The 22,266-nt window shown below is 44.8% G+C and overlaps 4 protein-coding genes and 2 long non-coding RNA genes across 8 annotated transcripts in view; 4 read left to right on the top strand and 2 right to left on the bottom strand.

The window, feature by feature from the left end:
• The window catches only part of LOC136193499 (non-lysosomal glucosylceramidase-like), a 29,282-nt gene extending 23,041 nt beyond the window's left edge, over positions 1-6,241 (top strand). Inside the window, exons 1-31 of one of the 3 annotated variants that reach the window (XM_065982406.1) lie at positions 1,190-1,425; positions 1,486-1,578; positions 1,639-1,658; positions 1,703-1,786; positions 1,836-1,912; positions 1,977-2,082; positions 2,143-2,240; positions 2,294-2,380; positions 2,432-2,574; positions 2,641-2,707; positions 2,784-2,832; positions 2,884-2,963; positions 3,019-3,137; positions 3,191-3,253; positions 3,448-3,485; positions 3,540-3,639; positions 3,693-3,891; positions 3,949-4,003; positions 4,056-4,133; positions 4,239-4,368; positions 4,422-4,518; positions 4,571-4,661; positions 4,717-4,753; positions 4,809-4,938; positions 4,992-5,126; positions 5,178-5,284; positions 5,340-5,415; positions 5,472-5,596; positions 5,655-5,819; positions 5,869-5,979; positions 6,031-6,241. In XM_065982406.1, the coding sequence (XP_065838478.1) occupies positions 1,228-1,425; positions 1,486-1,578; positions 1,639-1,658; positions 1,703-1,786; positions 1,836-1,912; positions 1,977-2,082; positions 2,143-2,240; positions 2,294-2,380; positions 2,432-2,574; positions 2,641-2,707; positions 2,784-2,832; positions 2,884-2,963; positions 3,019-3,137; positions 3,191-3,253; positions 3,448-3,485; positions 3,540-3,639; positions 3,693-3,891; positions 3,949-4,003; positions 4,056-4,133; positions 4,239-4,368; positions 4,422-4,518; positions 4,571-4,661; positions 4,717-4,753; positions 4,809-4,938; positions 4,992-5,126; positions 5,178-5,284; positions 5,340-5,415; positions 5,472-5,596; positions 5,655-5,819; positions 5,869-5,979; positions 6,031-6,111 (3,039 nt within the window). In that variant the 5' untranslated portion in view covers positions 1,190-1,227 and the 3' untranslated portion in view covers positions 6,112-6,241. Of the gene's footprint in view, positions 1-1,189; positions 1,426-1,485; positions 1,579-1,638; positions 1,659-1,702; positions 1,787-1,835; positions 1,913-1,962; positions 2,083-2,142; positions 2,241-2,293; positions 2,381-2,431; positions 2,575-2,640; positions 2,708-2,783; positions 2,833-2,883; positions 2,964-3,018; positions 3,138-3,190; positions 3,254-3,447; positions 3,486-3,539; positions 3,640-3,692; positions 3,892-3,948; positions 4,004-4,055; positions 4,134-4,238; positions 4,369-4,421; positions 4,519-4,570; positions 4,662-4,716; positions 4,754-4,808; positions 4,939-4,991; positions 5,127-5,177; positions 5,285-5,339; positions 5,416-5,471; positions 5,597-5,654; positions 5,820-5,868; positions 5,980-6,030 lie in introns of those variants that run through there. The other 2 variants (XM_065982407.1, XM_065982409.1) reach the window with 2 other exon arrangements.
• A 227-nt stretch (positions 6,242-6,468) lies between these two features.
• LOC136193744 (uncharacterized) lies at positions 6,469-7,007 on the bottom strand. Its single transcript, XR_010671434.1, has 3 exons — positions 6,785-7,007; positions 6,672-6,738; positions 6,469-6,617 (listed from the first exon to the last, which is right to left on the bottom strand). It is a non-coding gene; the product is annotated as an uncharacterized lncRNA (long non-coding RNA).
• A 567-nt stretch (positions 7,008-7,574) lies between these two features.
• LOC136194258 (uncharacterized) lies at positions 7,575-11,080 on the top strand. The gene is made up of 3 exons (XM_065983325.1): positions 7,575-10,182; positions 10,236-10,649; positions 10,698-11,080. Exons 1-3 carry the CDS (start codon positions 8,859-8,861, stop codon positions 10,976-10,978), a joined length of 2,019 nt encoding a protein of 672 aa, XP_065839397.1. The 5' UTR covers positions 7,575-8,858; the 3' UTR covers positions 10,979-11,080.
• A 107-nt stretch (positions 11,081-11,187) lies between these two features.
• On the top strand, positions 11,188-13,431 carry LOC136193941 (uncharacterized). Its single transcript, XM_065982951.1, has 6 exons — positions 11,188-11,791; positions 11,848-12,050; positions 12,097-12,952; positions 12,997-13,071; positions 13,128-13,176; positions 13,229-13,431. The coding sequence occupies exons 3-6, from the start codon at positions 12,647-12,649 to the stop codon at positions 13,429-13,431; spliced, it is 633 nt and encodes a 210-aa protein (XP_065839023.1). The 5' UTR covers positions 11,188-11,791; positions 11,848-12,050; positions 12,097-12,646.
• A 139-nt stretch (positions 13,432-13,570) lies between these two features.
• On the bottom strand, positions 13,571-13,967 carry LOC136193804 (uncharacterized). Its single transcript, XR_010671474.1, has 2 exons — positions 13,915-13,967; positions 13,571-13,804 (listed from the first exon to the last, which is right to left on the bottom strand). It is a non-coding gene; the product is annotated as an uncharacterized lncRNA (long non-coding RNA).
• Positions 13,968-14,087: 120 nt separating this feature from the next.
• Positions 14,088-21,420, top strand: LOC136193702 (ankyrin-1-like). The gene is made up of 37 exons (XM_065982640.1): positions 14,088-14,246; positions 14,401-14,502; positions 14,551-14,649; positions 14,723-14,821; positions 14,880-14,978; positions 15,024-15,122; positions 15,179-15,277; positions 15,333-15,431; positions 15,486-15,584; positions 15,633-15,731; positions 15,790-15,888; positions 15,940-16,038; positions 16,095-16,193; positions 16,241-16,339; positions 16,410-16,508; positions 16,573-16,671; positions 16,717-16,815; positions 16,873-16,971; positions 17,024-17,107; positions 17,167-17,265; positions 17,329-17,526; positions 17,581-17,649; positions 17,705-17,755; positions 17,805-17,918; positions 17,969-18,110; positions 18,161-18,223; positions 18,275-18,358; positions 18,402-18,455; positions 18,501-18,584; positions 18,637-18,690; positions 18,760-18,843; positions 18,901-19,074; positions 19,438-20,542; positions 20,596-20,722; positions 20,780-21,050; positions 21,103-21,251; positions 21,310-21,420. The coding sequence occupies exons 2-33, from the start codon at positions 14,407-14,409 to the stop codon at positions 20,274-20,276; spliced, it is 3,873 nt and encodes a 1,290-aa protein (XP_065838712.1). The 5' UTR covers positions 14,088-14,246; positions 14,401-14,406; the 3' UTR covers positions 20,277-20,542; positions 20,596-20,722; positions 20,780-21,050; positions 21,103-21,251; positions 21,310-21,420.
• The last annotated feature ends 846 nt before the right edge of the window (positions 21,421-22,266 follow it).

Below are 22,266 nucleotides of genomic sequence, written 5' to 3'. Positions count from 1 at the left end.
TGCGTTGGTCGTCTCGCCACCGAGATCGGCGAGTGAGTAGCGTTTGCCAACTTGAAAAACGCTGCTCACATTTCGATCGGCTTCATCGGCGTGCTTATGATACTGGAGTGATTCGCAGTAGAGCGATGCCGATTCCGGTTCCAAAGCAATGTGGACGTTGTCGGGTTCCGCTTCCGAAGCAAGACCTGCCTAATGTGTATGATGAAAAGTAATTAATTAAAGTAATTGACTTTGATGCGCTTGCCTCGTATGCGGCTTCTCTCATCATTTTCCTGGCGACGTCGCTCAACATAGCGGGTACTGTAATAACCCATTTCACGTCGTCTTGCGTCGAGTCGGTTTTTGAAAGCAAATTGCACTCTTCAATGGCCTTCTCGCGAAAGTAGCGAAAAACGTGAGCGAAGACAGTCCCAACAGGGAACGTTCGTCCGTTAGCCGCCACAATCTTAGTCCGTCGCAGAAAATCCTATAGCAAGCAAGCAAGCAAGCGAATTAATTTAATCTAAACTACAGTAATCGAGAAAACGTGACTCCACCATCTTGAATCGCTCGAAGAAGTGCCACGACTTCTGCTCGTCTTTGACCAAACGCATACTGTAATGCGCCAGCGCATCTTGCCCGAACGAATGAAACGTTCCGTCGGGTCGGAGCAGAAGAACGGTGGGGATTTTCGTCTCTTTGTCTACGAGACGTCCCTTCTCGAACGGGTCGTCGGCGCGCATTGCGTAGATGGTGAATTTGTCGCGCGAAGATGACATTGCGTAGCCGCTGAATGCCGTTCCGACGTCTATAGCGACGACGATGTGTTCATTCCGGTTGATCGACGAACGATGACATTCGGGTTCTAATTCGCGACCTTCGCCGGAAACGTCACGAGCATGAGAACGGTTCCGCCTGTCAGCCGTCGCTGTCAACGCACTCGTCGCAGAAATAGACTGCATGCTCTCCCCCTGAATCCGGGATACTGCACAGTATATTTGGAGGACTGGGAGACTGGGCCAATCGTTTTTTGTCTGAATTGAAATACTAGCATCTCTAATTTTATACGCACTTGCATAGAAAATCTTTTCTCAATTTTTTTGCCTAAAATTGTATCATAGATAGAGGAGAAGGGTTAGATTGTATGAACGCGTGCTTCCTGACGTCACCTCGGCACGTGCTGTCCAGAGCCGTATCTGGTGCTGTCACGAGCGCGTCTAACGGCGTCACGAGTTTACTCAACTTGAGATGCGTCTGCAGTTGCTTGTTCGCAGCCGAAGTGCTTCGGGAAAAAACTGCGATTTCAGCTTGCAGTTTCATGACGTTTCTATTGGGTGGAATCTGCTCGTCGAATCTCTGAAACGGCAGCTCATTCAAATCCTGCACCTGCACAGAGAAGATTCTTTTGCGTTTTACTACATTGACGATGAAGGCGATGCAGTAACGGTAAGAGCTTTCAGTCGCAGGTTATCCGGGCGTGACGGGTGGGGCCCCAATCGGTAACAGCTCAACAGCGACTCGGAATGGCGAGAAGCGCTTCGCGTGAGCGGCGAAGAGCAAATGGGAGCTCTCTTGATGCACATAGAAGCTCGTCTGAAGGTGAAATAGCGTAGAAATTGCCTTGCTTAGTCGTAAGGCTTCTTCTCTTTTGTCTTTCAGGACACCAGATCGATCGCAAGGCAAGTGCACAAGCTCGTGACAGCGAACTGAGCCTTTTTATTAGGTCCTCTTGCTGTGGAGAGTCTCGATCGACTTGCTGTCCGCCTCCAAAGATCGATCTTGACGACGAGACTCCACCTCCCAAAGTGTAAGCAACACCAGTCCGTGTTTCTCTTAGCATCTCATCTTATTGACAGCGTCAATCCAACGGCCGATCAGTACAAATATTCCGGTGACGCTCTGATGGCAGCAACCTTTCCACTGGGCGCTTTGGGTATAGTCTAAAATATGTAGACGTAGTATTTAGTCACTTTAAATAAAAAGTAATTGTTTTGCAGGAGGCGGGTGTATAGCTGTCGCCGGCGACGGAGGACTCCGTCAATGGCAAGTGTGCAACGTCGTCAATCACGACGGTCACGTTCCGGATTCGTTTTTTGCTGTTCGGTAATATTGTGACACTGAATTTTATTTCTATTTCTATTTCTATTTTATTTCTTTTAATAGAGTCGGAAGTGGAACGTCATCTTCGGCGGCAGTTCTCATGTCTCCGGCTCTCTATAACAAGACGGGATTCAAGCCAGCGGCCTATGTCACTGATCATGGTATGTGCTCTCACGTCAGTGCTTTGAATCAATGCTCAAATATCAACGTCTAGTTATTCCTCAAGCTTCAAAGGATTTACTCGCTGCTCTACCTGGAATTGAAACAGTCGAAATTACCGCCAAATTTCCTATAGTGGAAAGTCAGTAGACTATTAAGCTACAGCGTCTCTCCTTATTCTACAATTGAATAGTTGACTATACGTCTCCCAGCATACCAGTTCAGATTCACGCAGAAGCGTTTAGTCCTTGCATTCCGTTGGACTCGAAAAACAGCGCACTGCCTGTGATCATCTTCAATTACACGGTCACCAATCCGACGACGAGCACGGTTGAAGTAATATAAATTAGATGTTTTTAAGTTTAGTCTTTAATTAATTAATTAATTACTTTTTCTCATTAGGTGTCTTTGCTTGGCTCGTTGCAGAACATTGCTGGATGGAATGGGCATACTGTAATTGCCAATGAAGGTTTGATTAATTAATTAATCAATTAATTAATTAGTGAAGGCACGTAATTTCACTACTAACATAATTTTGTTTGCAGTCGAAGACGCTGCTTATGGTGGCAATACAAACGCTACTTTGACGAAAACGTGAGCTTGTGTTTGTTCACTCTTGTGGAGTACTGACGTTACATACTTTAGTACTGGATATACAGCTTTGGATATGATGAATCCAACGTTGCCAGCAACATCGTCCCAGAACGGTCACATTTCTTTGGCGGGTAAAATAGACTAAATTTATTCTTTAATTAATAAAACTATTTTTTCTTGTGCCAGTTTTGAATAGCACTGGTGATGCCGTGAGCGTGACTCCTCAGTACGATGCCGTCAAAGACCTGTGGGCTTCCTTTGCTAAAACGGGGAAACTCCCCGCAGGATCGACTGGACCTTCACCAGTAAAAGAGCCTTCGCAAAGTAATACCGTTGTGCCTGATGACGCTTCTTTTAGACTGGAAAGACGTGGAATGGAGCTATTTCGCTAACCAAAGCCGTTGGGCCAAAACAAGCTCAGGTTAGTCGGTTTCAAACGTGTTTATCTTTAGGGCGAAGCCAAAGAGTTTAGCACAGAGCTTCAGCTTAGTCTGTATACAGTTAGACGGTCTTAGAAAACTTTATCTGTTTTGTGGAACAGTAGCGCCTTCGTGGATCAAGAGCCCTTAATTTTTATTAGAGAAATTGGAACTCTGATATATTTCTTTATTCTAGGCGTTCACGTTTCTACTGGCTTGGCATTTTCCGCACCGGTACGTTGACCCAGTCTATTGCACGCGCTCTTGAAAGTTTCTTCTGCGCACTAGATACGTCAATTGGAGTCAGGAGCGCTTTGGAATCAAAGACGAAGAAACGCAATTCTACATTGGTAATCAATACGCCACTTTTTGGCCAACCATCCAAAACGTAAAGTGCTTGTACATAATCAAAATCAGACACGCGATCTCTTGTTTGCGCAGGTTCTCGATTACACCGTCACCAACGTCGCTGCGCTAACGGACAAAACGCGAGCCTTTCAAGACGCAATGTTTAATTCGACGTTGCCATGGCAACTGATTGACAGCGCCGCCGGACGCGTTTCCGTTCTCAACTCGCCGACGTGCATGTGGCACGGCGACGGAAACTTCTACGCATTCGAAGGCTGTCGCACGACGGCAGGTAAGTGAATGAGTGCATTTGAGACGCACTATAGTGCACGTCTTCTTTATTACCTAGGTTGCTGCCCTCTTAATTGCACGCACGTTTGGAACTACGAGTTTACTTTGTCAAGGTCTTTTTATAAGAGCTATATAGGTTATGAAATATTGTATGGATTGTTCTAGGCTTTGGCCTGACTTGGAAAGAACCATGAGAGCCGTAGACCTGCAGGCGCAGTTGTCTCCCAATGCCATTCTTCCAAGGTATAGCCACCGGCTAGATTAGTAAACAGAGCGTTTAGTTAATCAATGCAAAGCACGGGTTGTCTTTTTGAAAATAAAACTCACTTTGTGTATTCATCTCTTTAGTCGAACTACGGTTCCTTTGGAATTGCGAAGGCAGTGGTCGTTTTGGCCTGACTACACGCAGGTTAATCCGGCATCCACGTCAATATGCGTCGACGGCGAAATTGGAACTGTGAACAAGACCTATCGAGAAGTCAGTCTCTGTTTTTCGATTAGGGCTCCCTACATTTGAATGTTCGTTTTTAGGTTTTGCAAGGTGCACCGAAGAACTGGTTCGATAATCAGTTGCACCAGGTGAAAAAGGTGATGCAGCGTTGGATGACTGAACTGGACGATGGAACCGGTTAGTAAATAAAAGATACGTCATATATTAATAATTAATAATCACCCTACAGGCGTCATTCGAGGACCTCAACCCAATACCTATGACTGTGCAATATACGGCGTGAATACCTTCATTGGAACACAGTATCTCTGCGCATTGAGGTAGGATTCTGCACTTTAAAATTTCCTCTACAAAAGAATTAATTCAATCAATAAGAGCTGCTGAGGAAATGGCCAAGCTTCAAGGCGACGCAGTATGTCATTTTGTTTTCACCGTTTGTCCTTGACACGATTATTTATTTGTAAAAGGCATCAGCTACTGCGTATCACGAGCGCTTTGCAATGGGATCTGAGACGCTGGAGAAACTTTGCTTTACCAACGGCAAAAACTACACTCAAGCCGTCGACCCGGCGCACGCGGTGGAAGTCATGGGAGACGGTAATACTCGTGAATCGTACCACATATACGAAATCTTCTATTTATTAATTAAGGGACTCATGCGGACGCGTTGATGGGCTGGTGGTGGGCTCGCGCATTGAACCTCGGCGACATTTTGCCAATCGATCACGTGAAGTCGTCACTCCAGGCAACGTTTACTCAAAATCACGTGACCGCGTTTGATCCAAGTGAGGATATAGTAGACACGTGTACGCTTACCTACGTATGATATCACGTAGAGATGCAGTCTCCTCGCCCCTTTTTTGACCAACGTGACGCTGGAATCTACATCGAACGTTGGCCGGACGGAAAAGTGCCTTCGAAAGCCATTCGCTATTCATCGGAGGTACATTTTTATTCATAACGAATCATTTGTATTTGGGACGTGTGACGGCGTTCAGGGAGCTTGGACGGGTTTGGAGTATCCGTTCGCTGCTCAGTGTTTGTACGCCGGTTTGGAAGACGTCTTCCTTCAAGGTTCGTATACTAAGGAAGCGTTGTCTAATTAATTAAGGCGAGCTTGTGCGCCGTAGTTCTTACTGAGGCTAGAGCGAAGTATGACGGCACCAGACGCAGTCCGTGGAATGAAATCGAATGTGGGGATCACTACTCGAGACCCATGTCCGCTCTTCAGCTCTTCGAAGTTGCGTCCGGAATTGTGCGTTTCTCCTTTTCGTGCGATGAATTTTGATGTATAAATAATTTTTTTTTCTTAGACGTGGAGCTTTGTGTCGGTTCCGAAAGTGAAGACCGTTTGTGTGAATTTGTCGTTTGCTCCTCGATTGAGCTTTACGAACTACCGAGGGTTTTTCATTCTGGCGACGTGCTTCGGCCAGTACGTGCAGATCGGCAATGAGAATCTCGCCGCAGGAACCGCTCAGGTCATTTTTGACACTTTGTGTATTCGAGGTCAATGGCAATGTTCTCCAGGTTTCGATAGCTGAAGGGGAACTCGTGCTGAACCAACTTCAGATCAAATCAACTGCTTCTGCTGCTACAGCAACGATTTCTCACAAGCCAGTGGAGGCTAAAGTTTCTCAGGTATCCATTGAACGCATTATTACTATAGGCTGGTGTTCAGCTCTTGTATAGAATGAGGGAGTGCTGACGTTGGCTTTTACGACTACAGTGACCTTGCATGCTAGCGAGGCAATTGCGATCAACATTGGATGAGCGTTAGCAGACAATACCCGTTTTTCTTCTGATCTTCCTTTTTTTTCTTACGTCATTTTTATCTACTTTACAAGGGCGTGGTGGTATCAGTCAAGCGCCCATGCTAATCAATGAAGAAAGGTTAACTACACTACGTAACGAAAGTTCGTAATTTTAGAGGGAGAGCGCGTGGAAAAATTAAATTAAATTAAAGAAGGTAGGTATTACTTTTCTAATTTTTCTGGGAATACTTCTTTTGACGTGACGTTGCCACCTGTGACAACAGCGACGATCTTGCACTTGTCGGACAGAATATATATAGCGCCACTGCCGCCGCGCCCGAAAGCTTGGCAACGAGCCCAACGCCAAATAGGACTTTATAACAGCAGTACATGTAAAATGTAAAACAGATCAATTACTCAGAATTTATTTTGTCATTAGTTTCTACTGCCGAATTTGCTAAGCAGCGTCCGTAACGAGGACCACGTCTTAAACGAAACCCTTACCAAAGTCAACGCTATTTCCGCCTAAAAGGGAAGATCTTGTCTGTTACTCACTCGCGGAAGAACGAACAATACTACCTGCAAATGGCGCAGCAAATCGGGGTTAGTCCAACTGTAATCGTTTTCTTCGGATGCATTCAAGGAGCTAGCCAAGTCTGTTAAATTATTGATTATTAATCTCTGTGACCAACCTGCCTCAGGTTTGACGGCATTCTTCGGAACTTTTCCTGTCCAGACAGTTTAATAGCCGCCGCCGCAACGGACGACGACGACGTCAGCAACAAGAACATCTTCAAGTATCTCATATCCACAAATAAGAATCAATATGTAATGATCCTCTAGAGCAATACAAAGATCGAGGCTGCCGTAACCCAGCATGAGAAGAATATCATGAAAGGGATGCAACAGAGTCTTGCCATCATCTAACTCATTGACGTAACGATTGAAGTCTGCAGTCATCAATTCCGTGGCAGGCATACGGCGTGGAATAGGTCTATTCTCTATTTCGTTGACCTTTATTAGTTATGCACGACATACATGTATGGCGCGCTTAATTGGCGGCATGCAGTCGCCTTGACGTCGATTGGCTCGGAAAGGTCGGTCCGTAATTTTCCGCCGACATCGTTTGCGACTGGCGTCGAGCTAGAACTGTTGGAGGAACGTGCGCCAGCTCGTTATAAGCCAGTCCCATCCTGAATCGAGCCTAAAAGAAGTTAGAACGGTCACATAACAAATTTCTCGTCTAGCCGGAAGGAAGAAGCCGCGTCGCTGCAGCGATCGAGAGAACGTGCTACGGAGACCTACTGCCAGATTGAGGTGAAGTTCGATATTTCGTTGCTTGAGGATCAAGCCGATGTGTGACTCGCACACGCTTTGAGATTTCTGTCGACCCGCTTACGACGTCGACTGCAAAGCTCATCGTAGGGAGGATTCTCTAACGCACGCTGCCGTGTTTTTGCTCGTTTGAGTCGTTTCCCTGGTCGTTTCCCCTGGTTGTTCTCCATCATATGGGTGACCCGCTGTGGTCTGATCGTTTTCAGCCGGTATTTTCGGAAGCCATTCCTCTTTTAGCGAGCCTTCTTGGTCGCGAACTAATCGATAGGTTGCTTGCTAAGCAGCTCATCACTGGCAGCCAGCATGATGATCTTGTGGCTGCACTGGAGCGACAACCCAAGGCGGAAACGGCGCGAGAGCTGTACCGAATACTTCTTCACAAACCCACACCGAGCTTTACCACCTTTTTCGATGTCCTACTCGAAGTAGGCGGGGAAGCTGGACATCACCTTAAGCACCTCCTTTCTGGCACTTCGTCATCTGGGGCATCCTTAGAGCCCCTTGTTTTTGTATATATCAGCCAAGAGTGTCAAGAGCTATTCCAGTCTCAGGCTTTTGTAAAGGCTTTGAAAGACTATTTACAAGCAGCTGCTCCAAATCGACCGGTGAAAATCAACATGAAATTTGTATCTGAAATGATACAGACATTCCGTCAGGGAGTTGAAAAATCACTCCAAATGCAAATCAATTTTCATGACATAGATATCGATCGCCTACGTTTCAGACAGCAAGAAAAAGACTTTGTCGGTTACATAACAGGAATCATGGGAATATCCGATCTTAGTATATCTTTTCGCGATGGCAGCAGCCTTCTGGTCCATCGTGATCATCCTGATGACCAATCTCAAGAAATTTACGATGAGGCTCTAAAACACGGCTTCGTAACCGTTAATCGTTCTCGTGTCATCGTTGCCGGTCAAGACGGAGCTGGAAAATCGTGTTTTGTCGATTCTCTTTTGAACAGACCTTTTAGGAAAGATAGAGAGAGCACAGAAGGAGCGGCCGTGGAATTGACTCATACAGCAACAAACGGATGGGTTGCCACTGAGAGAGGGGATCACTTAGATCCGCTTATTGCAGAAGGGGTCTATCGCATGAATCAGCAGCCGTCGTCGTTGTCGCAGAGCGTGCAAGAATCACAAGATCTGGACGCCCAAGAGGACGAAGCAGACGGCAGTTCTGCAGCAGTAGACACTGTAATGCCGACTCCTGCAGTAACACTAGTAGAGAAGTTGAAAGCGGTTGGCATAGAAGCCAAAACGCTCACACCTAACCAGCAACGATTGGCGAGTAGTTTCCTCGCTGATAAACCGAGTGAAGAAGATCTTACTAAGAAAATCGTAAGCATTCGCGATATATGGGATTTGGGTGGACAAGAAATTTACCTCGCCACTCATTCGGCTCTTATACAGCAAAGAGTTTGGGTTGTGCATGTATATGATTGTAATGGACATCTCAAAGTCGTTGTCTGCTAAAGCAGAGTCGTTTTGTCGATCAGTTGATGAGGATGGCAGAAAACAAAAGCAATCAATCGATTTAAGCTGGATTCGCACAAACGGAGACTTTCCTCTCTACTGGTTCGGTTCAATTACAGCGGCTCACGAAGAGACGCCTTCGGGTGACCATCAGCTGGGCCAAGACGAAGAGGTGGCTTATCCCCCTGTCTTTGCAATTGGTTCTCACCGAGACGTCCTGGACAACGACAAGAGAAGATTTCCCGATTCAGCGTCAGTAAAGGATTGGCTAAAGAAGCAAGGACAACTGTTTAAGCAGCTTCTTAAGAACAGCGACTTCAAAAAACACATTGTCGTACCGAAGAAACGTGGAATAGGAGAAGACGACGATGAATTCCGCGAGATGGCTCATTTCTTTAAGAGAATTTTTCTGATAGACAATTCCGTTTCCGGTTCCGAGTCTTCCTGTAAAGGGGTTAGAGAAATTCGAGAACGAGTCGATCGCATGACTACGACATATTGGAAAGGAATGAAGAAGAAGAAGAAGCAGCCTCTCTACTGGGTGTACCTTGAAATTCTTCTGTTTCGCTGGAGAGAATTTATGGGAACAGTTGTTGCTAATGTTGAAGAAATAGCATCGCTTGCCCTGCATCCGAAAATCTGTAATATTTCAGATCGCGACGAGGTTATTACTGCACTGAAATATCTCGCGAATGTTGGAGCAGTTCTCTTTTACCCGGAAGTGAACGGTTTAGACGATGTCGTTTTCACGAGACCTATGTTGGTAATCAAATGTCTTTCGGCGTTTGTGACGGCAGAGACGGGCCCGTATATGATACCGGAGTGGGATAAGCTCAAACAGAATGGGAAAATGTCAAATAAATTGATGAAGTATCGTTTAGAGCGAATGCAGAAGTCTGACTCAGCTAGTAGCCTAACAGAAGAAAATATAAAACAAATTGAAGACGATAATAAAAGAATGGTACAACTTTTGGAACTTCTTGACGTCATAACGCCGGTTATAGGATCGTCTCCACCTGAATTTTATGTTCCTTCAATGCTCAAAAAGCGGTTTCTTTATTCTCCTACTTATTGGGAACGTCTCACTGGAAGCGACTCAAAGCCACGTTGTTGCACTCTTCCTGCTCCTCTAATTGTCATTCCCAAGAAATTAAAATTCGTTCCGGAGTGCCTCTTCTTCCGTCTTATAACGCGCTTTCTCAAAGTGTATCCAAATAAACCGCGTCTTTCACGCCATCAATGCATCTTTCTCGTTCAAGATGAAGACTCGCCAGTGCAAGGTACGCAACAGCGCTTTACTGTAATTATATAATATTATCATCTTTGTTTTTAGTTGAAGTTGAATTGCTTTATCACAACCGAGGCAATTGGGTCGCTCTGACGATTCGTTTTATCAATGCAAAGGACCAAAAAAGTATGAGCAAGCCGTTCTTATCCTCAATCAGGAATGAATTGCGCAAACAAATGAAAAGCGTCTGTCAACAAGGCATGAAGGGTTTCAAATATAGAATCTGCTGTCAAACGAAGAAAGCAGTTCGTAGAGACGAAGAGTTTTGCATTGATCTCAAAAGTCTTCCTGTGTCCTTCGACGAGGATTGCGACTCCTCTCCACCTTCAAAACTATCCAGACTCGATACGTACATGTATAATCCATTCGGGGAGCCACTGGCTAAGGAGCAAGAAGACTTTCAAATGGAATGTTGGTTTGAGCACCAAATGAGTGATGTTTCATCACCGGCGTCTCAAAGTAAGGGGGCAGAAGTGCGTTTGGCTTGATTATATTCGTTTCTTGCAGATGATCTTCCGGGGAAGATCAACCCTTCTCTCATTCGCGCTGTCGCCACCGCAGTCGAAGAAAAATGGCAAAGATTGGCTGTTAATTTAGAACGAAGAGCCGGAGCCACATTGCTGTACAAAGAAAGGAGTGACGACAATTTTCTTCGGGCTATGATGGTTGTAGAGGATTGGGAGGCAGAACGCGGTCGAGAGGCAACGGTAGATGCTCTTCTTAAAGCTTGTGAAAAGTGTGGCATTCACAGAGATAGCATCGAAGCCGCTTATAAAAAAGAGTTGTAAGACATGCAGCCATCACTAGCGCTATGCTACATGTCATAGTTATTACATACTTATACTCTATAGTATTATTTGTTTTCTTATCTTTTATTAATAATATTTTGTTACAGGGCTGTGCATTGCTACTTCTCTGTGCGCATAAAGTGCGATCGCGAAAAAGCTGAGCATCCTATAACCATGATATAGTGATTGACAAACTCCAACTCTTAAATTGTGCGGAGTTGCCAACGAAATGGCGGGAAAAACTACGCTTATCAATTCACTTCTTAAACTCCGCAGCCATCTTGCTTGAATTTGCTGACCGTGCATGCTTTTCCCCGACCCAAAGAAGAAGATCGCACACCCGGGGTTAAAATCCATACCAGTGAATTTGCGGGAGTTGGCAAAGGATCGACGTGGGACATTGGTGCCCAGCCAAATTTCCACAGCGCATACGGTCTCTTCTTCCGACACTAAAATACGATATTTTTTCTCGTTCTTCGCTTTTGTGATGGACACCAGATGGCGTCAAAATCGTTTTTCTTGAGATTGGGCGCTATTGGTGTGCGTTTTTGAAGGCTGCATGCGCTTCGCACGCAATACTCTCATCTGACGTCACGTCTTTGTAATCTAATCATTTTCAATTTAATTGATTTTGAAGAGGAGGCGGGAATTGAAAGCTTTCAGCTGAAACGAGTTGCCCGAACTCTCCAGGAAGACTTCAGAGACACGTTTAATATTTTACACCTGTTTGAAATGGATTGCAGTAAAAGCACTTCACTTCGCATGAACGACTTCCGACGAAAGCTGGAAGCCATTCGGGAAAATATGCTAAGGGTAGAGTCGTCTAATCGCCTAAATATTTAATTCGAACGGTATTTTGACATGCGCAGGAAGCCGATGAGGTGCCCAAGCTCTAGCTAGCTGCCATGTTATTGAACAGAAGCTCAGTCTTCCTAAAGAAGAAAGAAAGTCTTCATTGCGCAATTTTACGACTTTAGAAGAATTCGAGATGTGGGTTGCCAAAGACATCGGAATCCGTTTAGATGAAGACTAGTGAAAAGTCTCCGTTGACTATCTCGACTCTTCTGGGATAGTAAGTAGTCAAACTCGTATTAATCCATGCTGTTATTGTCGCATAGATTGTGAATCTGGGTCCTCAAATTTGTCTTCGACCGCTCTGGTTGTATCACCACGTCGTCGGTCCACTCCTCGCTCCGCCCTACTTCCCATTTGGCTTGCCGTCCCAAAACTCTGGCGAAGTGTCATTGAAAGACATCGAGTCGGCTTTGAGAGCTTTTCAGAACGACCTCAAGAGAAGAGGAACACCGTCTTCATACACGGTGACTGTCGAAGAAGCGATTCGAGTTCTTCTTTGTCTAGATCTGTGCATTCGGGTGGAAGTCACTCCAGATTCCCGCTCTTCTTTAACATTCAATTCGTCACGACGCCTGGGTCGAAGATGCGACATTTGACGTGTATCGAGGCCAGCGATAACGAGTGCTCTCTCTCCGTCGATAATATATATCTCGCCGTCGTCATTCGTCGTCTTTCAATCTCGCTGTTCTCGCATGGCCAAAATGACGAGTCGTGAGGCGTGGAAAGACGGCGTCAAATTAGTTAGAATTGTCGACAACAGAGTCGTCGAGAGTCGCATTGAATTAGGAATAAAGAAAGGACACTGTTGCATCGATGTCATCCTTCGTTGGTCAAGCAATTAAAAGAGCCTGCGAGGAAGTGGCAAAAGAGTTGTTAGCCGAAATTAAAGACATGATGATGCGAGCGTGCGACGAGAGAAGCCCGGGAGTTATACTGAACTGGTTCTACTTGGACAGCAAGCATCTGAAAAAACTCGACGAAGATCCAGCTATGTACTCTATGGCTGACGTAGAAATGAAGGTAAAGAAGAAGGCTTTTGATCACGTCTTGTTTTCGGTTCGTCCGGAGAATGGTCAGAATTCTCCCGTCTGTGATTTGTATATACTGACTGAAGAGGAGGTATTTTGGATAAATACATCAATTGTTATAAAATCGCTGTCTAGGTCGGAGATTCTCATAAAAAGGAAATCTCACCACGTCGTAGCGCTAGTAAGAGAGAGGAAGACTTTCCTTCACGGGTAGGATTATTAGTACTTTTATTCTTTTTTTTTTCTAAATTGCTTATCACTTTTAGAACACCGATCCACCAGCCGAGCGGGTTGCGGCGCCGTCTCTTCTAAGAAGTACGTAACTTCTAAGACTATACACTCTGTATTTTCCTAAAATCTTTAACAGATAATTTTCCCGTTGATAGAGAGTCAGTCTCCCTTAATTTAATCTCCGTGAGAGGATCGAAATGGGAAGAGATCGGCATGTTTCTCATCGACTCTGAAGATCTCAAAGAAATTCGTAATCGTATGGCGGAAACTTCGTACGAATGTTCAAGATTCTCGAAGCGTGGACGCTGGCAAAATCACCTACAGTTGGTCAGCTGTTGAGGTTGTTTGAAGAGGTTGGTGTGGACCGTAGTAATATTGAAGAGAAGTATGAATTAAGAGCTGTTTGGAGACTCAGAGTAAGTAGACAATATTTTGGCAGCTTTTGAAGCAGTTAGTGTGAGAACTGTACTCAAGTACCTCCGGTAAGTACTGTAAATTTTATTTTACTGGTTTGGCGATTTTTAAACTACAGTACTCAAGTCGCGTTTCTAGCTGGCTTATGTCATTGTTTTAGTTTGGATGTTTCGTCAATTTCTTTAATTTAGTTATTATTTGTATTATCCCTTAGACATGTCAAAAAACCAAGTGATCCCGGCCCGATAAAGATGCATCAACGAGGACTGGCGTCGAGAAACTGCCATCTTGAACGAGCCTATAGAAGTTAGATCGAACGCGGTCCACGTAGACAAACAAATTTTCCGTCTAGCCGGAAAAAAAGGAGGCCACGCCGCTGAAGCGAAAGAAAGTACTACGAAGACCTACAGCCTGCTTGAGGTGAAGTTCGATATGTCGTCGCTTTGGATCGAGCCGATCTTACAGCTCGCCGCGCAAGAGCCATTTGCACCGCAAATGCGCTCTCGTCCACACCAAGAAGGCTGTGAGCTTGGGGGAAGAAGATTCTGAGCGCGCATGCGCAAACAAACAAAACTATGGAATCCGTCGGAAGAGCTGCCGGCAGTACCTCCGCCGGTGCGTTATCATGTCCTGCTAGGTTGGTTTCAGCTTTCTTCGCGGCCATCGCAAGCAAAAAAGTGAAGCGCGTTGTCCCATTCGTGTTGGAATATCCCGACGAGTGGAAAACCGTTGTAAACGAGGTATTTGATACTCCATATTCCTTCTCGCAGCATTATCTAGTTTGGAAAGTTTCCTAAAATTTGCCTTTTGCTCCTGCTACGCCAGCAATGAGCTACTTCTAGAAGCAATTACTTTTTCTAAATTCAATGATTGTCATATGTGGGATTCATGTAGGACGGCATGAATGCAATGGCGTGTGCAATTATGTGCAATTCTTTGGACGTGGCTAAATATCTTCTCCTGGCAGGATGGGACATCGAGAGTTCAGTCGACAAGGTAAATTGACTCCTGTTTTAGGCTCTGTTCAATTTTTTTTCACAATAGCGTAGAACAACTGGGTTCCTTTTTGCTGTCAATCGGGGATCTGTTAAAGGCGTCGATTTATTTGTGAGGAAGGGCTGCAACATCTATGCAGTGAACGATGTCAGTACTTGAATAATTAATTAATTAGCTAATTAATAGTATTTTTTAATTTATTTGTGTTTTAATTTTTTAGCATGGCGATGGAGCTCTGGCTTTGGCGTGTTTCCGAGGTCATATTCCAATGGTGAAAAAAGTTATGAAACTGGGTTTCTCCGTCTATGATGTCCACGGAGTAGATTCAATATTTCGTTCAGTTAATTATATAATCGCTTATTTTATGTTATTTTTAGAATGACTACAGGCCGTTGCACTGTGCAGCTGATCGTGGGCATGCGGAAACTGCTTCATATCTAATAGAAAATGGGGCCAGACTTGAAGACAGAGCCGAGGTAATTCATCCTCATACAGCTAAATATTCTTGCACTCTTTTCTAGTCTGGGCTGACACCTTTTCTTGTTGCTTGTTCTTTTGATCGCGTTGGAATCATTGATCTCTTGGTTTCCAAAGGCTGCAACATTCATGCTAAGAAAAAGGCTTTCTTTTTTGCTGCAAGCTTTTGTGAATATTTATTATATGTACATCTTTTTAGCGAGGAGACGGAGCCCTGGCAATAGCGAGCTGGGATGGAAACCTGAGACTCGCTGAGAAATTGATTAACCTCGGTTTGGACCCCAACGAAGCAGAAGTGGTAGGCAGCCAGGCAGCAATGATGTAGCGTCTTTGGTGCTGCATTTGTTACCTAGGACGGCTACTCCTCTTTGCACTGGGCCGCTAAAAATGGGCACCTTAAAGTGGCTGAATTTCTTATCAGCAAAGGGGCTAGGCTCGAAGGTCGTGCCGATGTGAGTGTAGGATTGTTTTTCTCTGCATGAGATGGATAGCTTTTGTGCTTTCAGTCTGGATACACGCCTTACCTCGTGGCCTGTGACTGCCAATGCGTGGACATGATCGATCTTCTGATCGCCGCAGGTTGCGATGTACGTTCCAAGAGCAAGGTCAGTTGTTTCGCGGCGTTTAGCTGTGAGTAGGAAGGAGGTATGTAGAGAGGAGACGGAGCCTTGGCAATGGCGAGTTGGAATGGGAATCTTAGGATTGCCAAAAAGTTAGTTCAACTGGGACTGGACGTCAACGAAGCTCATTTCGTAAGAACGTACCTTTTTTTGTTTTTTGGTGCACTATTTTTCATTCACTGTGAACCAGTCTGGCTATACTTCTTTGCACTGGGCAGTTGCCAGAGGGCATTTCGAGCTAGCAGAATTTCTTATTGAAAAGGGCGCAAATCTGGAAGCTGAAAGCAAAGTGCTTGTTTCTTTTAGCACTTCATGTTGGCAATTATTTGAGTTCCAATAGAGAGCTGAAACCCCCTTTCTCGTTGCTTGTAATGCCGAACGCATTGATTCGGTCGAGTTCCTGGTATCCAAAAATTGCAATATTCATGCCAAGAACGAGGCAATGTTCTTTGCAATGCGTGCTTAGTTTTATAACAGTACATTTTTTTTCTTCAGAAAGAAGATGGTGCCTTGGCAATTGCATGTTCCAAGGGAAACCTTGAACTTGCTGAAAAGTTGCTTCAACTTGGATTGGACGTCAATAAAACTCATTCTGTAGGTGATTAACTCCCTTGCACAGATAATTTTATTCAATCATTTAGTGTGGAGCTACTTCCTTGCACAAGGCTGCTGGCAAAGGGCATCATGTACTAGCAGAATTTCTGATTAAAAATGGTGCAGATCTTGAAGCCAAAGATGAAGTAAGATTAAAGAGCTTTCTCTACTGAATTAATTTGCCATTGTTGTAAACTTTTTCATTTGGATATCTAGAACGGAGGCACTCCGATTCTCTGCTGCTCCGCAACGGGCAATCTGCGTATGCTTGAAGTTTTAATACTTGGCGAATGCAACATCCATGCAAAGAATAAGGAAAGTCTTTCATGTCACAGGATCACGTCTTACTTACTGACTTACTCTGACTTCTGACTTGCAGTTTGGGATGGGATCATTGGCAGCTGCAAGTGCCAGTGGAAAAGTAGAAATAGCAAAAAAACTCCTCGAAGTCCGATGTTTGGTGGCTGACAAAGATGACGTAGGTCATTACGTGTTCCGTTCTAGTTGAAACTTGCTTTACTAGTTTGGCTTTACTCCGCTTCATATGGCAGCTAAATGGAATAAGCCGGTGGTTGCCGATCTTCTGATTGACAGGGGCGCCAACATCGAAGCCCAAGACAAAGTTTGATTTGATAAGGCAACCCAAAGAAATGACGTCTTTGTATTGCGAACTTTTTAGTGGGGGCGAACGCCGTTTCTTTATGCAGTTTGTAATGGGCATATTGAGTCTGCCGATTTTCTTCTTAACAAGGGCTGCAATCCTCACGCACTTGATAAGGCAGTTCTTAATTAAGCAAATTTTTCAGTTTCGCTTCAAGGACTTTTTCTAGGAAGGACATGGGGCATTGGCTTTAGCCTGCATCGAAAACCATTACGATGTAGCAGAGTCACTTCTAACCAGTTTTCCTGACCAAGTTTGTGTTGCACTAGTTTTCTGGCTTTGTTTTTGTAGTTTCGGTTTAATCACCATTAGGATTTGAACGCAGTTCTTCATTTGGTTGCTCAGCGGGATTTAGATACGATAGCTCAACTGTTGATTTTGAAAGGTGCAAACAGCGAGGCTCGAGATAATGTGTGTATATATATTCATGTAGTGCCAGCCTTTCTTTGCTGATCTGGTTTCTATTCTTATTAGTGGGGATGCACTCCTCTTCTGACTGCCATTGAATTTGGCTGTGACAATGTCATTGATTTGCTGTTGAAAAAAGGTTCCAATATATACGCATGGACGAAAAATGGAGAATCTGCTTTGGATGTGGCGCTCATTGGAGGGCGGCTAGATTTATTTCACCGGTTTGTCAAAGCGGGAATCAAAGCATCGCAACTGGGGCTGGTAAAGTTAATGTGAAAGAATCGAGTCTATAGTCTATGTCAAAGTTGAAATAAGGAGAGTCGGCGATTTCTGTCAAAAGCAACAGCTAGTGGAAGCAAAGAAGCTGCTTATTTTCTCAAAGAGGTCAATTGTGCTGATTAGGAAAGCGATTATTGGTAATTTACCGTGTTCATATCAGATCAATATTATTCAGTGCTCTGAAGATCCTTTGAAGTGGACTTCTCCTCAGGTATACATAACATGCCACCGATTCGTTGCCTAGAACTGTATGTATTTAGGAAAGAGATGAGCTGGTACAGGAAATCGCTATACTTCGCACCAAGTTGGCAAAGCAAGAGGTTCGTCTTCCCTCTCCAAGAGAGGAGAACAAAGACTTCGTTGCTGGCACCCACGTAAGAGCATCTCCTTATTGCATAACAAACCTGTTGCCAACAATTTTCAGGAAAATAAATGGAAGCAACAGTTGGAAGAAGTCTCTCTTGCCTTGTCTAGAAGGGAAGGAGAGCTGGCTCGCTTGCTGGATGCGGCTGCAGAAATGAAAGCGGAGCACAAAGCCAAGGAAGCAGCTGATGAGGCTGTTTTAAGTAAGTCAATCTATGATAGGGTAAACTTTTTTGAAGCCCGCTCTTTGTAGCAAAATTTAAAAGCGAGGCAGAAGAGAAGAGCAGGTTACTTGATGCTAAAATTTGTGAAATTGGTATAGGCGATTCATCGATTCAGTTGTTTCGTTCACTTGTTTTTTAAATAGCACAATTAAAGGCTTTTGCTGAAGACAAGGAAGTTGAAATTGAGAGTGGAAGAAAAGAGGCTGATGCTATGAGACGCGAAAACGGTATAATAGAGTGTATTTGTCTTAAAACTGATCCTTGATTTAGCAAAAAACGTGGAGTTCTTCGAAGAGAGAATAGCTGCTGCTGAAAGAGAAATCGGTAAAGCTTTGAATCATGCCGACTTCTAGGCTAAGCGTATTTTAGCGCAACTAAAAGCTGATGCTGAGGTGAATGATGTTCAGATTGAGAACGCAAAGAAAGAGAACTTTGCAATGAGACTTGACCACGGTAGGACGCCATATTATGAGAAGTTGACTTTTTCGATAATTCATGTTTGCAGAAAAAATTATCGAGCTCTACGAGGAAAGATTCGCAGTAGCGCAAAAGACGCACGGTAAGAGCATGCAAAATTTATCTTTCCATGCCTAAGGCGCTGTCTGATTTCTCATTTCATTTATTAAAGATCTTTTGAAAGCCGCTGTTGAAGAAGAAAACTTGAAATTTGAGAACGCTCAGAAAGGATATGATGGTCTGAGTGTTGAAAACGGTATGGATACATCTATTAAGAGTGCAATTGTCATATGCATGAATTGTTATCTTTCAGCAAAATTAAAGGGCCTTTACCAAGAAATGCAGGATGAATTGAAGGCTGTCATTGAAGAAAAAGCCGAGAAGGAGAGGCAACTAAAAAAAGCAAAAAACGAGGAAGAATTTCTTCACATTCCAATCGGCGATGTCAAAATGACGGACCTAAAGCTGGGCGACGGTGGCTATGGAGGTAATAGTCAATAAGGCACTGTACCGTGGAGCCTTGTTTAGCGGCTACCTTGATAAGGGGACCACGTTTCTAATGCGACCCGCAACGGTCGAATAAACGACCGCATTTCAAAATATTGCAGAATCTGGTTTGTATCCGCACCTCAGCTATAAGCGGCACTCTTATTCGAATGCGCTGGTGCCGCGTTTTGTAGCTATGTAATCAATCTCATATTCCATCGCTATACTTAAGGTCATAAGCGCACGCGTGCTTACAAACCAAATTCTACCATGATTACCAGATATGATAAAAAACTTGACCTGTGGGTGACCGTAAAGACGAGGTTTCACTTTTTACCCAACACTAAAGGGTTTTTTTTCTTAGAAGTTAGAGTGGGTTACTGGCGCGGCTGCCCTGTTGCTGTCAAAATGTTCTACGAGTTTTTGAACACTGACTACCACCTTCGTCTCTTTCAACAAGAAATTTCCGTCTGCGTTCGCGCTCGCCATCCCAACGTTGTCTTCCTATGCGGCGTAACAACGGAGAACGGCGTTCCATTCCGAATCATCACCGAACTTCTCGAAGGCTCACTATCGGACGTCATCAGAGCCGCTCTTCGTACAAAATGGTCTTTGTCCTTACGCGAGCAGATTGATCTCGCTCTGGGAACGACGGCAGGAATTGCGTATCTCCACCAGCTCGGGCCCGAGGGGGTTCTCCACGGTGACGTCCGTCCCTCTAACGTGGTCGTAACGTCGTTGATGGAGGCTAAAGTATGCGATTTGGGTGCCGCTCGCTTAGCCGAAATTTCTCTCTCCGCTGGCCCGTTGAGTCCCCAATATGTGGCTCCGGAGCGAAGGCCAGACAACATTCACGGGGCGGCGCATAATACAAAGATGGCCGACGTGTGTAGTCTAGGAGTTACCCTTGTTGAATTGATGACTGGGGAACTGCCTGTTGCCAGTCATCGATTCGAACAAGCTGCTGACGTCGGTCATCTCGCGGTGAAGAAAATGTGTCGCGGTATGATTTGCGTTGATGCAAACGCGAGGCCGACTGCCGCCGAGTGTTTGGCTCAATTGGAACGAGTTCAAGAGTCAGAAGAATACGATCGGTGCTATCCGAAAAGATTGGTAAAGGGTAGGTTGCATGGAGAAGATCAGGTAACTTTGGTGCTTCCAATGTTGCCGCAACGTCGATCCGTAAAAAGTTACATTTCTTAGTCTAAACTCTCCTAAAGGATTCTTACTATAGCTGATATTGTTCTACATTGGTTACCGCTTGTATTTTTATTTTATGTTTAGGTGCTGCTAGCAGCTTTATAAAAACGTTTTTTCTGAAGTAGCTGTGCAACCATTGAAGCTCTGATAAAGTTCATTATCGCTAGGAATATTTGTGTTTTACCTGACGTCACGTGCATAACGCACGCCGCGCAGCCCTTCGGGTCAGGAACTCTCTCGAATCTCGGATTCTCCGCGTGAGAGATACTGTAAGTTATGCAATTTGGTGTCTTTACGACTCAGTTGCGGATTTCTCGTACAGATGGGGACGCGGGCCTCCTCTTGGACACCTGAAAGTCTGCATCCGCTCGCAAACAAGCAATCCTTCGTCTCTCGCACGCAAACCTCCTCCCTTGTCAATCGTTTCCGCGTTTTTTCCACGTTTCACGGCAAGACAGCGTCGCTTCAGTGTTCGACATTTTATTCAGAGGCTCGATCGGGTTTAGGTATCAGCATATATGCTCTACGTCATTTGCTTGAGGCAACAAGCGCAAAGGGCTTTAGACACCAGTGTGCAGGTTGCCTAGAACGTCATCTATGGTAGGAATTTGCGCACGTCGCTTCTGATCAGCGTGACGCAGGCGCTTCACAGCGTCGATATGGTACTCTCATTATATTGAAATGTCTTCACAAAATCCTCAGATATCTAGGTCAATGATTAAATCATTTTCAAAGAAAGAGCGTCAATTGCGTCTTGCGTGCCGTTAAATTTAAACGGTAATCCAATCTACGTACTGTAGGACGGCTCCTCATTTTTTTTTCAATGCAGACGATTCGCATCTTATATGGCCTCAGTGCTCTTGCTCGATCTTGCCCCTTGCACTGTCATATGTTTGGAGATTCAGAGCGGAGCGACTTGGTCGCATGCGTTAGAGAGGATCCGTGAACGTAGTAAAAATCAATTCGTCACTAAATAATGTGAGCTTCAGGATTCAAGTGAATCTGAACAACCATGTATGTCATTGTTCGTTTTTAGGATGGAAATTTTTCGCTTCTTATATTATCGTGCGCCGTCTCAGCGCTTTCTATCTCGCAAAACTCCGAGTTTTCAAGGAAAAAGCGAGGTCCGATACATCTAAAATGCCACATCGATGCATAGACTCGTCTAGATCGTTTAGACTCGTTTAGACTCGTTTAGATCCGCCTTATTAGTTTGGAGAAGTTCTGTATATTGACCCAGTGAGTCACATGAGAGATAATCGGTGCATTTTGCAGTTGTATATATATAGGTCAATCTATTTTGCATTGATCATTTTGATGTAGAATACGTTCTATCGTATGTGCTATTGTATCCTGAAGCGTAGTGAGATGCAGATAGCCTCAACATAAGAAGGCTAAGGCAAGCTCATTCGCATATGCAAAGTTTGGCCATTTTTGAGCGTTTCTGCGTAGAAGACAACTAGAAGCAAGAGCTTTGCTAAAAGGATTTTGCACAGGCACATAGGAAAGCCCAACAGGCGGCAACTCTTGAGCCACGGCTCAAACGCAGGGGAGCCCAACCCCTACTCCAGTGGCATGAGTGTTAAACTGCCACCCCACTTGGGCAAGACGCGGTGGGTTACAATAGCGGTCCCCCTGGAACCAGGCCGTCAGCACTCACATCCGAGCGCTGCCGGTCCCAGGCGTCCGAGCCGGGAGACTAAACAGGCTCTAACTCCGACGGGGGAGTAGCGAGGTTGACCCCCACCCAACCGAAGCCTGCGCGAGCCCTTGCGGTTTGCGCAGGTGGACAGCGAAATGCAAGACCCCCGCGAAAATTTTTTTGAGAACTTCCGGTTTACTTCCGTGGTTACTTGCAATAAAATTTCTATAACACTGGACGCCTCGTGTTCGCGACGCGCTTTAATCTACATTCACGCGACGCCTTCGCAAAAAGGCGGTCCTGGAGAGTCTGTCCTGGAGCACTTTTCGAATCTAGGTCATGCTCAGGACC

This window comes from Oscarella lobularis, chromosome 12, assembly GCF_947507565.1.
Source record: "Oscarella lobularis chromosome 12, ooOscLobu1.1, whole genome shotgun sequence".
Taxonomy (NCBI): Eukaryota; Metazoa; Porifera; class Homoscleromorpha; order Homosclerophorida; family Oscarellidae; genus Oscarella; species Oscarella lobularis.
Note: the sequence above shows the minus strand (reverse complement) of the source record. Positions and strands in the feature narration are given on the sequence as shown.

Excerpts from the sequence above, each read along its gene's own strand:
- LOC136194258 (XM_065983325.1), top strand. The coding sequence starts at position 8,859 with ATGTATATGATTGTAATGGACATCTCAAAGTCGTTGTCTGCTAAAGCA. Across the intron at positions 10,183-10,235 it reads TGAAGACTCGCCAGTGCAAG|TTGAAGTTGAATTGCTTTAT; the intron begins GTACGCAACAGC and ends CTTTGTTTTTAG. Across the intron at positions 10,650-10,697 it reads TTCATCACCGGCGTCTCAAA|ATGATCTTCCGGGGAAGATC; the intron begins GTAAGGGGGCAG and ends CGTTTCTTGCAG.
- LOC136193702 (XM_065982640.1), top strand. The coding sequence starts at position 14,407 with ATGAATGCAATGGCGTGTGCAATTATGTGCAATTCTTTGGACGTGGCT. Across the intron at positions 15,278-15,332 it reads ACCCCAACGAAGCAGAAGTG|GACGGCTACTCCTCTTTGCA; the intron begins GTAGGCAGCCAG and ends TTTGTTACCTAG. Across the intron at positions 15,585-15,632 it reads ATGTACGTTCCAAGAGCAAG|AGAGGAGACGGAGCCTTGGC; the intron begins GTCAGTTGTTTC and ends GGAGGTATGTAG.
- LOC136193941 (XM_065982951.1), top strand. The coding sequence starts at position 12,647 with ATGTCATCCTTCGTTGGTCAAGCAATTAAAAGAGCCTGCGAGGAAGTG. Across the intron at positions 12,953-12,996 it reads ATATACTGACTGAAGAGGAG|GTCGGAGATTCTCATAAAAA; the intron begins GTATTTTGGATA and ends ATCGCTGTCTAG. Across the intron at positions 13,072-13,127 it reads AGGAAGACTTTCCTTCACGG|AACACCGATCCACCAGCCGA; the intron begins GTAGGATTATTA and ends TATCACTTTTAG.